The sequence below is a fragment of the Sarcophilus harrisii genome, chromosome 4 (genome assembly GCF_902635505.1).
Source record: "Sarcophilus harrisii chromosome 4, mSarHar1.11, whole genome shotgun sequence".
Taxonomy (NCBI): Eukaryota; Metazoa; Chordata; class Mammalia; order Dasyuromorphia; family Dasyuridae; genus Sarcophilus; species Sarcophilus harrisii.
Window position 1 is genome coordinate 383,743,452 of NC_045429.1, and position 13,321 is coordinate 383,756,772.

A 13,321-nucleotide genomic window follows, 5' to 3' on the forward strand; every position below is an offset into this window, starting at 1 on the left:
ACTGATTTTCCCCCAGATAATAATTATGAAAATCTGCTAGTGGGAGAGGAAAGAATTCACAGGTAGAATGAAAAATACTATTTCATTTTTGTTTCCTTGTCACCAGTGCCTACCAGCATACCTTACATGCCTAGTAGGCACTCAGTCAATGCAGATGAATCAATCAAATAAAATTGAATCTGTATCATGCATACTGAGACCTTACATGCTAAGATTGCTTTAAAAAAAGGAAAAAAAAAACACCCATTGCCAGATGGCATTTCCAACTAAACCTTCTGTTTATTATAATTTTGTTTCCTTCTAACTCAATGATTCCTGTTATTTGCAAACCACACGGACAACACTAGGCACCTAGACAAACACAGCATGTTATTTTTGAGAGGTGAAGGTCACACAGTAAATTCAAAGCTCATTTGACAGACTCCAATGTTTAAGACCTAATCCAGATATCCAAGGCCTGAAAGCCTCTTTCCTTCAAAGAGTGGTCTTTTGACCTAGGGTCGGGTCCACTCATCCCACTCGCAGATTAGCTTCACAGTCTCCCAAAAGCAGCATCAGGTCTTCTATCAGGCTGTGGTCTCGGCCATGTGTCACTTTGATAAGTTCAAAAGCCTAAATGAAAGGAAAAGACAGTTTTACTTAGTATTTTTACCTCCTTCCTCTTCTTAACCTGTGCTTGGAGACTAAAGGACAGAATCCAAAGGGCTTTAAAGCTAGAAATAAAACCTTACCAAGCAGTCCAACTCCATCATTATAAAATAGAAACTGAAGCCTAGAAGGGGGTAATGTCTTGCTCAATGAAACTATAATAGTAATGATGGTAAACCCAACATTCATTTGTGGTATTAAAAACAATTTTCAGGACAGATTATACCCTAGATAGAGAATATACTCTAGCCTAAGTAACAATGGAGGATCAATTCACAATCACATAGTAAGAATTTAATAAATGTTTACTGATTGATTAAATCAAGCAATAAGCATTTATTAAGCTCCTGCTAGGTACCAGACCCAGGGGTTATAAGTATCAAGGATGAAGCAATCCATCTTCCTAATGAGCACACGCTCTAATGGGCGATAAGTATGTGTAAAATATAATGTAAATAAAGATATAAACCTACATAAAGTAATTAAGACAAGGTAGTTTAGGAGGGAGGGCTCTAAAAGGACTGGGAATTAGGAAGGGCTCTATGCAGGAGATGCATTTTAAGGAAAGTCAGGGAGGCAGTAATTACGTCGCTTGTGAGGAACAGAAAGCAGATCAGTTTGGCTAAAGATGAAGTCAAAGCTTTCTTTAAAATCTTTAAAAGTCTTTTTTAAAAGGACCCGAGATTTCCCTCTTTTCATTTTTTTTATTTAACATTTGCTCACGCCATTGATTTGATTTGACAATTGTTTGTGCTACTTCCTGCCATTAGAAAATACATTTTACCTGAGCTGTAGGGAGGAGATAGGTATTAATACCAAGGCATTGAGGTGGTCTCTCCATACCAGGAAAGGCTCATTTGTATGGTCCCCATCATCACTGCCTCTGGCCTCTAAGAACTGACCTGATTATGAGAAACTCCTATAATCACCCAGCCCCAATGTGGGGAGACACTGTCATTTTCAACTAGCATCTTCTAAAAGGGGAGCCCAGTAGGCAGCTGGGGGTAGAGTAGATGTCCAGATATACTTATATTTGCTATTCTAACCTGGGTGACCTTTGTCGTAGTCCAGTCAGTGTTACTTTATTAGTTTTCTCTATGGTCTGCAGATTAAGAATGAATCTTTGATTTGATTGTAGCATTGGGGAGAGCCTAGCTCTTGATCACATTCTCATCTCATTGCATTGGTTCCAGCTCATGATTCACAGTTGGGGCATCTTCTGGTTTGAAGCAGAAATCCACATAATTACACAGAGGAGTTTTCAAGTCACTTCATGGGAAAGAAATTTTCTTGATTGAAAAGGGACTCAAATATTCTCTTTTTTTCCTACTCAGACGGTGCTAAGTAAACTGATCATATCTGGGAGAAAGGAGGGAAGTGGTCAGCAACAATTTAACGCTGACCACCTGATGGGTGAACTGAATTAACAAGAAATTATTGGTGAAGAAAGACTAGCCTAATTTGCAAAAAAAGATTTTTATTTCTATGGATTTTATTGAGATATATCTGTGTTGGTTAGTAGTTTCCTTAGAGGATGTGTATATGGTAGGGGTAAATTTTCTAATTGCTATTATTCTGCTCCAGTTGAATTGTTAAAAATTTCCTCATAGCACTAATTGATTTGAGCTTCTCAGACTATAATAATATATAGTACCTAACATGATTTTCCTAAAACTTCAAACATGTCACACACTTACCTGACTCAAGTCCAGTGGCTCCCTATTACCTCCCAGATAAAATACAAAATTCTCTCTTTGCTATTAAAAGTCCTTCATAACCCAATCCTCATCTACCTTTCCAGGTAGGACAGGACTTCCATTCACTGACACTGATACTGCCCCCCTGGCTGTTTCATGAGTAGACTATTCCATCTCTCTGCTCTGGGTATTTTTCCTAGTTAATTTCAAGTCCCTCCTGCCTAGTTTCCCTCAAGTCCCATCTAAAATCTCAAACTTTCCCTAACCCTTGTTAATTCCAGGAGTTTCCCCTCTTTTATTTCCTAATTATCTTATTTATATATAGTTTACTTATATATTTTCCATTAGATTGTAAACTCCTTGAGGTCAGGGACAGTTTTTTGCTTTTTTTTTGTATCCCCTGCACTTAGAACAATGCCTGATGTTTGCTAGACCCTTGATTGATGTTTATTTATTGACAATAATAAATATTTGAGGTTGAAACTGACCTGTATGTCTGTTTCCTCTAATATAAACTGAGTTAGAATGGACTATGTGATTTCAAAAACTAGTGGGTTCTAGTTATGAACTCACTTGGTTATCATTATGTTTCAAATGAGTTAAAATTGTTTTACAATATTAGGGTCTTGCCAATTCATTTTGCCCATCTACTAGATATTAATCTCTTGGATTACTGGCATTATGCTTCATTTATCCTAATAGTACACAGTAAACACTTTATGGTTGCTGAATGATCACTTTCAGAGGTGGGAAGACTCGGTCAATGTACAAATGTTTATTAAGCACTGTGCTAAGTATGCTGACTAGTATTGAAAACATCAACAACAAAAAATCAAGAACAATCTGTTTCTAAGGAACTTGCTCTCAAATGGGGGTAATGACATGTATATGAGTTACATAAAGAGTATAGGGCAGCTGGGTGGCTCTATGGATAGAGCACCAGGGCTGGACTCTTGGCAAGTCAATTAACCCTGTTTCCCTCAGTTTTCTCATCTGTAAAATGAGCTGGAGAAGGAAATGGCAAACCTCTCCAGTATCTTAGCCAATAAAACCCCCAAGAGATCACAAAGAATAAAACACAGTTGAAATCACTGACCACCACCACAAAAAAGTATATGGAAGAGAGATCGGACAGAACCTTAGAGGTTATTGAGTCCATCCATCTCATTTTATAGAGAATGAACTCGGGTCCCAAGAGGTTAAGTGATTTACCCACATTAACACAGGTAACAAGAGTCAGAATTTGAACTCAGGTCTACTGTCACATTAACTCAAAGGCCTTAGAACTCACTTAGTCTAACTCTTTTTGAGATATGAATAAACTGAGTCTGAGAGAGGTGAAGTGATGTGGCAAAGTCATAGTCCAGTCAGTCAATAAACCTTCATGAACATCTACTATGTGTCAGGCATTGTGCTAAAAATACAAAGAGAGGCGAAGGATAGCTTCTGCCCCCAAGAAGTTCACAGTCTATTAGATAAAAATTAGATATTTGCCAGGTAAATTGGAAATAATCTATAGAGGAAATATACTAGAATTAGGGAGGAGGAGCTCTGAAAATGCTTCCTGTAAAAGGTTGAGTTTTAGCTGGAGCATTTCCTCCAAAGATAAGAGGAAAAGCAAGTCATTGTCAGTGTATGGAAGAGTATGTATGTGTGGGGGGTAGAAGGTAGCAGTACGGTGTAAGAAGACTGGAATATTAGGGATAGTAGGTGCCAGATCCAGATATTATGGGGCAGAGCTAGCATTAAAACTCAAGTCTTTGTATTCTTAATATGATTCTCTTTATAAAAACCATGGACAAATAGTTCTGGTTCAACTCCCATCCAAATTATAAATTGGTTGGATGGAGGAAGGAGAAATACAACAGTTGTCTTCAAGTATTTGAAAGGATGTCCTGCAGAAAAGGGATTTGTTTTCTTCTACTTAACCCTAGAAGTAATGAAGGGTTGGGCAATTCAAAGAGACAGAATAATTGAATGAACACAATCTAGATATGTTGAAAAACTTCCCAGAGATATCCAAAAGTGCTTCTGGGGGGAGCAGGGAATCTCCTCCTCCTATCATTCATTAAGCAAAAGCTAGATGCTCACTGGTTAAGTATATTATGGAAAGAATTCTCATCCAGGTATAGGTTAGAAAAGATGGCCTTTGAGATCCTTAACAATAATACAGGTGTGCACTGTAACTGCGCCAGTGTTCAAGAGAATTACCACCCCTTTCACTTGGGAACGGAGAACATACTAGAACATACTATCTTTTTAAGCTTATTTATATATTTACAATATTATGTTATATTACATCATCATTATATTTTTATATGTTTCTAAAAGCCTATGATTTGGGGAGACAAGTCTAACAAAATAGTGATGGTCTTCACAAGTAAACTGATATTTCAATCATGAATTATTTGGCTTGGCAACTCATTAAAATAAAAATATAAAATAGATGTTTGGTCCTTTCCCTTCCAGAGTGATAGTGTAAGAATAGTAAAATGGATGTAAAGAATCTTTTTAGACCTGCTATAAACATTAATTTAACTACTGGCACTCTATATGAGAGTTCCTTTTGTAGTGATCAAGGAGTGGACACATCACTGGTAAAACTAAATCATGTCAATCAACATTGTTTTCACTGTTAATGAAGCCAGGAGACAAAAGGAAGTGTGAGAGCCAAATGCAAAGATGGTATACAGATTCTAGTTGGAGATACAAAGAAAGGTTTTACTGTTCATTCTAAGTCAAGAAGAAATGTTATTTCAAAGGATGCCATGATATACTAGATTATATTTTCACTGCTCACTGATACTAGCAAAAAAGATCACAATGAAGATAATGGTGGTTTATGCACCAACACTTATTGCAGAGGATTTCAGAAGTAGGAAAATGTGATGAAGAGATTGATGATTTTCCCCATTAAAAATCAACCTTGATAATGGATTTCTTCATAAAGGAAGGGAAAATAAAGTTTAAAAGTAAGGAACAATAAAAGTCAAATACTTATAACCTGATTTGATTTGAGCTTCTGATTATATTGACAAGTGCTTTGGAAGGTGTTGGCTATGGTAAACATTAACCAAATAGTGTCACAAAAAAAATTAATTGACTTAACAGGAAATGGCTAATTATTGATGTGGAGGTGATGTATATGGTCATATCATTGACTTGGTAGAGAAAAGATTATAATCTATACAAATTAGGAAATGAACAAAAGAACAACTATAATTATCATCAATTCCTAAAGGAATTTAGCACATGAAATCAACTCAGAAGGAGCCACACAAGGCAGAAACTCCCCCTGGCAAGAAATGTTTAATCTTGCCAAGTAGACAGACAAAACATCTAAGAAAAACACTAGTTAGAATACAAACTCGTTTCTAAAATTTTACAGATGAAAATGGTAGATTATAAATAGTGGTATATCATAAATCAGCAACAAGTGCAGAAAAAAGTAGCTTACAGAAAGCTTGACAAAGGATCATCTTGAAGGCATTTAAGGAGAAAACCATAGAAGTTCATGCTACAAGGGATACAACTTTGAGGCACTCAAGGTTCAATTCTTAAGGTATGTGAAAGAGGAGAGGATACTAGGAATAAATGAGATAATATATGTAAAGTCCTCTGTAAAGCTTAAAGCATCATTTAAATGCTAACCAATATTATTACAAATGTCTTGAGAGAAAAAAAATCAGACATTATTATGAAAAAGTGACAAAAATATCAATAACTACTTATCTATAGTACTATTTCCTTATCTCTACAATATATTTTAAAAAATAAAAAAATTACACATACATTGAAGAAGGTATAAAAAAGAAACACATGCTTTCACAGATGAAAAACTACATCTTTTGTGTCATATGATGGATTGAGATAATTCTCATATTCTACTGTATTTGTTATTTTTTGGTTGACTTTAAAAAAGCATTTGATTCCTTAAAGCAGAAATATTCTCCTACAACAAGGAGTATCTCATGAATACGTTAAAATCATACAAGATTCTGTATCTTCTCTCCTCAGCCCATTTATAATATCTTTTCTTCCCTCCTCTCAGTGGAGAATCTCACCTACTACTTTGCTGGAATAAAAGTCACTCCTTTTCTATGGGATCCTTCCCTATTATCTATTATCATACTCATATTTCTCCAATATTTGAGAAAAATTCTTCACTTTAATCTGCCATTTTTTCAACCCATCTATGTCAAACTCCCAGAAATTCAATATTGTTGCCTCCATTTCCTTATCTCAGTCTAGCAATATGGCTTTCAACTCCATCACTCAACTAAAACTACTTTCCCCAAGCTTACCAGAGATGTCTTAATTGCTAACCCCAGTGATTTTTTTCCCCCTCTCAGTCTTTATACTTCTTGACTTCTCTGTTTCTTGATACTTTCAAACCCTCCCTCCCTATGCAGGTATTCTTTCTTCCCTTTGCTTCTGTAACATGGCTGCCTATTGCTTTTCCTCCTGCCCATCTGAAAATTTCATTCTCACATATTTATGTTGGGATCTTTATCCTCTGTCCACTAAACCTGAGACCTCATCTCTTCTCTCTATATACTTCCTCCTTTGGTGGTCTCAGTCAACAAAATTCATTAAGCACTTATAATGTGCCGGGTACCGTGGGCATATAGAGAAAAGTAAGTAGCACAGTCCCTGTCCTCAAGTCGCTCATTTTCAAATGGGAAAGACAATATGCAAATAATTGCATACATAGATTCCCCAGTCTATATCTCTAGCCCTAATTTCTCTCCTAATTTTAGTCTTACATTATCAGTTTCCTGATGGATATCTCAATCTAGAAGTCCCATTGAGACTGCAAATTAAACATATCACAAGTAAAGTTCTTATTTTATTCCAAAGCCATTCCTCCTCCAAACTTCACTTTTTTGGTTGGGGTCACTACTGTCCTTTTAGTCAACCAATTGTAACCCTGAAGTCAGCATTCACTCTTTCTCAATTTTAATCAATTATCAAGGTTTGTGGGGTTTAGGTCTACAACATCTTTTATAGCTCTTCCAGTATTTTGGCTCAAATAGTTCAGGCCCACATCATTTCTCAACTAGATTGTCACAACAACCTCCTAATCATTTATTTCAGTCTTTTCTCTTTTATGTTGTATACACACATACCATATTGATATTCCTAAAAGAGACTGATCAACACTTCTACCCTCAGCGATATTCAATGACTCCCTATTGCCTTTAGGATTAGATATAAAATCCTCAGCCTGTCATTTAAAAGCTTCAACAATCTGGCTCCCACCTACTTGCCAGTCCAATTTCATGTTAGTTCCTCTCATGGATTCTATAGTTCAGTCAAACTGGCCTTTTTGCTGTTCCTTAATTAGGTTCCAGACATGAATTTGTCTCACACCATTCCCTCCACAACCCTTCAAGTAGGCAGCTAAGATCGAGTTGGGTTTCTCCCCCCCCCCCATTCAAATATGATAATAATAACAAATCCCAGGCCAAATCAAAATGATTGTTTCCTTCAGCTTTCTTTTCCCCAACTCTAGGTCTAAGTCTCCCCCCACATCTTCTCTGCCTCCTTACTGTTGCATATGTACATTTGACAAAGATGACAATTCTGATTTAATTTCCTGCAGTAGCTATAAAACAGATTAAGGAAATATAAAATCAGAACAGGTCTGTGTTGGGAAAAGCTTATCTCTTTCCATTAAATTGCATTTTTTAAATAGCCACATTTAAAAAATACACATTCAATCTTCCACAGAGAATTCGTTGGAATCTCTAGAGAGGGAAGCTGTGCCCATTTGCAGACTTTAAATGTCACCCAAGAAATGGCAGCATAGATTGTCTTACCACAAGCATGTGATTCTCTTAAAAATAATGAGAGGGACCCTAGAATTGATTATATTCTCATCATCTATCTATGTATATGTATGCATATTTACATATTTTTGCATATATATGTATAGTAATTTTAGAATGGTGATCACATTTTAAATGGAATGAATTGAATCAAATTATGATTTAAAGTTAGCAATAATGAGACTGTCCTATTAATTATTAATATGTATATATTAAACTTATCAAGGATCTAATATGTCCTACACCATGAGCCTTGTGGAACTCAATAAATAACTTCCCCAGAGCATAGTATAAATATGTAGATTTACCCAAAGGGAAACAAGTAGAAGACTAACAAGCTCCAATACAATCAGGCCTCACAATCTCTAATTTTGACACTTCTCCAACAAGAAAAAATAATATATTATGTAACTCTACTCATTTAATCTCTTGGCTCAATAAAAAAGGAGGGATTTCATTATCAACTCACACCTGGAATGCCTTTCCCCACCCAGTAATTGCCTGTCAAAATCTTACCTATTCTTCAAGGTCCTGCTTACATGCCAACACCTCCAGGAATCTCCCCTGATTCTCATTCTCTCTGTCTCCATTTAGAACAAAAGAAACTTTCTAAAATTCAGAGCTGACTATAAATTTAATAGATTGCATTATAAGGTATCTAACTAGGAGTGTTCAAGAAGAGGTCAAATGGCCTCTTGTGATGGGATGTTGTAAAGGGAATTATTATTATCAGATGGAGGTTTCTTGTAATTCACAAGATGCTATGGCTCCAAAAATCAGATTTAAAGCAACATATTAAATAATTAGTAAAATTAGCTCAAAATGGATACTTAATTTGAATATTAAAGATTGTCCAATAGAAACATTACAAGAAAACTAGATAAGATACCATTTACAATTATGGTAAAGAGTGTTCTTAAAGAAGAGGTAGATGAGATAAAAAAATAAAAATTTTTTATTGCATGATATTGAAAAGTTTTTGCACAAGCAAAATCAGTGCAACTAGAAGGCAAACTATCAATTGAAAAAAAAAAATCTTTGTATCAAATATAGGACAGATACCCCATTACTTTCTCAGCATCCTTAACTTTATACCATTTGACTTGTCTGCTCCAAAAAAGGATCTAAGTTTGGGGGAGTCATACTACTGCCCTTCCAACACATTTTTCTCCCCTCCCCTTCCCTCAACTTTCCACTTCCATACCTGATAGCTATAACTAGACCTAATGCTCTGGGACAATTTTCCCCTGAGGTGGACTCTGATTAGTGAATCTTTGCCTAGAACCTCCATCTTTGTGGGGGGCAAATTTTTTTTATTAAAGCTTTTTATTTTCAAAACATATGTATATATAATTTTTCAACACCAACCCTTGCAAAACCTTGTGTTCCAAATTTTCCCCCTTACCCCCAGTCCCTCCTCTAGATGACAAGTAATCCAATATTTGATAAACATGTTAAAATGTATGTTAAATTCAATATATGTATACATATTTATACAATTATCATGCTGCACAAGAAAAACCAGATCAAAAAGAAAAAAATGAGAAAGAAAAAAATGCAAACAAACAACAAAAAGAGTAAAAATGCTATGTTGTGTTCTACACTCAGTTCCCACAGTCCTCCCTTTGAGTGCAGATGGCTCTCTTCAGCACAAGATCATTGGAAATGGCCACAATCATCTCATTGTTAAAAAGAGCCACGTCCATCCGAATTGATCATCGTATTATCTTGTTGTTGCCATGAACAATTATCTCCTGGTTCTGCTCACTTCACTCAGCATCAGTTCATGCAAGTCTCTCCAGGCCTCTCTGAAATCATCTTGCTGAATGCTTCTTATAGAAAAATAATATTTCATAACTTTCATATACTATATACTTATTCAGCCATTCTCTGATGTGCATCCACTCAGTTTCCAGTTCCTTGTTACTACAAAGAAGGCTGCCACAAACATTTTTGCACATGTAGGTCCCTTTCCCTCCTTTAAGATTTCTTTGGATATAAGCCCAGTAGAAACACTGCTGGATCAAAGAGTATGCACAGTTTGACAACTCTTTAAGCACAGTTCCAAGTTGCTCTCCAGAATGTTTGAATCAGTTCACAATTCTACCAACAATGTATTAGTATCCCAGTTTTCCCACATCCCCTCAAACATTTGTCATAATCTTTTCCTGTCATCTTAACAGAGGTGTGTAGTGGTCTTAATTTGCATTTCTCTGATCAATAGTGATGTAGAGCACTTTTTAATATGACTAGAAATGGTTCCAAATTCTTCTGAAATTTGTTTGTTCATATGCTTTGACCAGCTATCATTTGGAAAATGGCTTGAGTTCTTATAAATTCGAGTCAATTTTCTATACATTTTAGAAATGAGGCTTTTATCAGAATCCTTGAATGTAAAATTTTTCCCAGTTTATTGCTTCCCTTCTAATCTTGTCTGCATTGGTTTTGTTTGTACAAAACCTTTTTCTGTAATATAATCAAAATGATCTATTTTGCATCCAATAATATACTTGAATTCTTCTTTGGTCACAAATTTCTTCCTTCTCCACAGATCTAAGAGGTAAATTATCCTTTGTTCTTCTAGTTTGCTTATAATATCACTCTTTATGTCTAAATTATGAACCTATTTTGATCTTATTTTGGTATAGGGTTTTAGCTGGGGGTCAATGCCTAGTTTCTGCCAGACTAATTTCCAATTTTTCCAGCAGTTTTTTCAAATAGTGAGTTCTTATTCAAAAAGCTGGGGTCTTTGGGTTTGTCAAACAATAGATTACTATAGTCATTGACTATTTTGTCCTATGAACTTAACCTATTTCACTGATCAATTACTCTGTTACTTAGCCAATACCAAAATGGTTTTTTTAAAAAAATTTATTTAATAGCCTTTTATTTACAGGTTATATGCATGGGTAACTTTACAGCATTAACAATTGCCAAACCTCTTGTTCCAAGTTTTCACCTCTTACCCCCCATTCCCTCCCCCAGATGGCAGGATGACCAGTAGATGTTAAATATATTAAAATATAAATTAGATACACAATAAGTATACATGACCAAACCGTTATTTTGCTTTACAAAAAGAATCAGACTCTGAAATATTGTACAATTAGCTTGTGAAGGAAATAAAAAATGCAGGTGAGCATAAATATAGGGATTGGGAATTCAATGTAATGGTACCAAAATGGTTTTGATGACCACTGCTTTGTAGGTCTGGTACAGATAGGCCACCTTCATTTGTATTTTTTTTCATTAATTCCCTTGAAATTCTTGATCTATTGTTCTTCCAGATGAACTTTGTTATTATTATTTCTAGATCTGTAAAATAATTTTTGGGAGTTTGGTTGGTACGGCACTGAATAAGTAGATTAATTTAGGTAGTATTGTCATTTTTACTATATTTGCTTGATCTACCCATGATATTTTTCCAGTTGATTAGATCTGATTTTATTTGTGTGGAAAGTGTTTTTTATTGTGTTCATGTAATTCCTGATATTGCCTTGGCAGATAGACTCCAAATATGTTATAATATCTATAGTTATTTTAAATAGATTTTTCTTGTATCTCTTGCTGTTGAACTTTGTTGGTAATATATAAAAATGCTGATGATTTTTGTGGATTTATTTTGTACCCTGTAACTTTGCTAAAGCTGTGAATTATTTCTAGTAGTGGTTTAGATGGTTCTCTAAGATTCTCTAAGTATACCATCATATCTCCTGCAGAGTGATAATTTTGTTTCCTCATTACCTACTCTAATTTCTTTAATCTCTTTTTCTTCTCTTATTGTCAAGGCTAACATTTCTAACACAATATTGAACAATAATGGTGATAGTGGACAATCTTGTTTCACCCCTGATTTTATTGGGAATGGTTCTCATTACCCATTGTACCCATTACATATAATGGGTTATTCCTATTACATATGATGCTTGCTAATCATTTTAAATAGATGTTACTGATCATTTTTAATAGGAATGGGTGTTGGGTTTTGTCAAATGCTTTTTTTCTGCATTGATTGAGATAATTGTATGGTTTTTGTTAATTTGATTATTGATATAGTCAATTATGCTAATAGTTTTCCTAATATTGAACCAGCTCTGCATTCCTGGTAAAAATCCTACTTGGTCATAGTGTGTTACTGGAACTTTTATTTTAAAAGATGAGTCAGTTTGCCCCATTTCCACACTGAATGTCTGGCCCCTGGAGACAATGATAATTTCTCTGAACTAATTTGTCATATCTAGCACAGTGCTTGACATAGACTAGGTAATTAACAAATGTTTATTGAATTGAATTCTCATCCTGTCACACCCTCCCCCAATTCAGTGATTTTGAACTCTTGCCTGGCATTGTACGAACCTTATTCTCTATTGCTTATTCCCATATATATACTTCTTCCACTGTGCTTTCTGGAATGCTGGTTCAATTAAATTTGTTTTCATCTTAAACATTTCCCCTTTCTTGTTCCTTCTCTTTTCTGGATCTCATGAAGATTTATCTCCCTCCTGATGATGTAGCATTCCTAGTCATCTTTTTCAGCACTAGTTGCATTTTCACTCAAATCCCTACCCCTCACTCTACTTACTGGTTAGGGTAAGGAAGTCAAAATACTCCAGTACTACCACTTCTGGACTAACCCTATATCATGATTATTCCATCACCTCTCCTTCTTTTAAATTTATTCAATCCATACCAATGTTCTTGTAGCTATTGATTTTAGGACATTCTCCTTATTTCATCAATGAATGCAGTGTCTGGCTCACAGTTTCCATGCTAAAACTCAGTGGTTAGCACTAACAAACTTAGTTTTCTGAACCAAATCCTTTCTCCTACTAGGAGACTTTGACATATATACTGATAATAGTCCTTCAAATACCCTAACCAGCTTCTCAACTTTTTTATTTCCTATAACTTACTTCTCCACATTACTTTCATTACCTACAGAGGAGGTTATGTCTTTGATCTTGTCATCACCCATAAGTATTCTACTTACCTGTTCATAATTTCTGACCATAATCTGTAGTCATCCTATCTCTTCTTATGATTAATTACCCTTCACTGTGATCTCAATCCCTCCCCTGGATAGTCTTCTCCCTTCCCCACCTTGATCCTTTGGTTAATCAATTCAATTCTACAGTATCCTTTTCT

The 13,321-nt window shown here is 35.2% G+C and overlaps 1 protein-coding gene across 1 annotated transcript in view; it reads right to left on the reverse strand.

Moving 5' to 3' along the window:
- Positions 1–256: 256 nt before the first annotated feature.
- Positions 257–13,321, reverse strand: part of SMYD3 (SET and MYND domain containing 3) — a 961,044-nt gene continuing 947,979 nt past the window's right edge. The window contains exon 12 of the mRNA XM_023502028.2: positions 257–612. Within this exon, the coding sequence (XP_023357796.1) occupies positions 511–612 (102 nt within the window). The 3' untranslated portion in view covers positions 257–510. The remainder of the gene's footprint in view (positions 613–13,321) is intronic.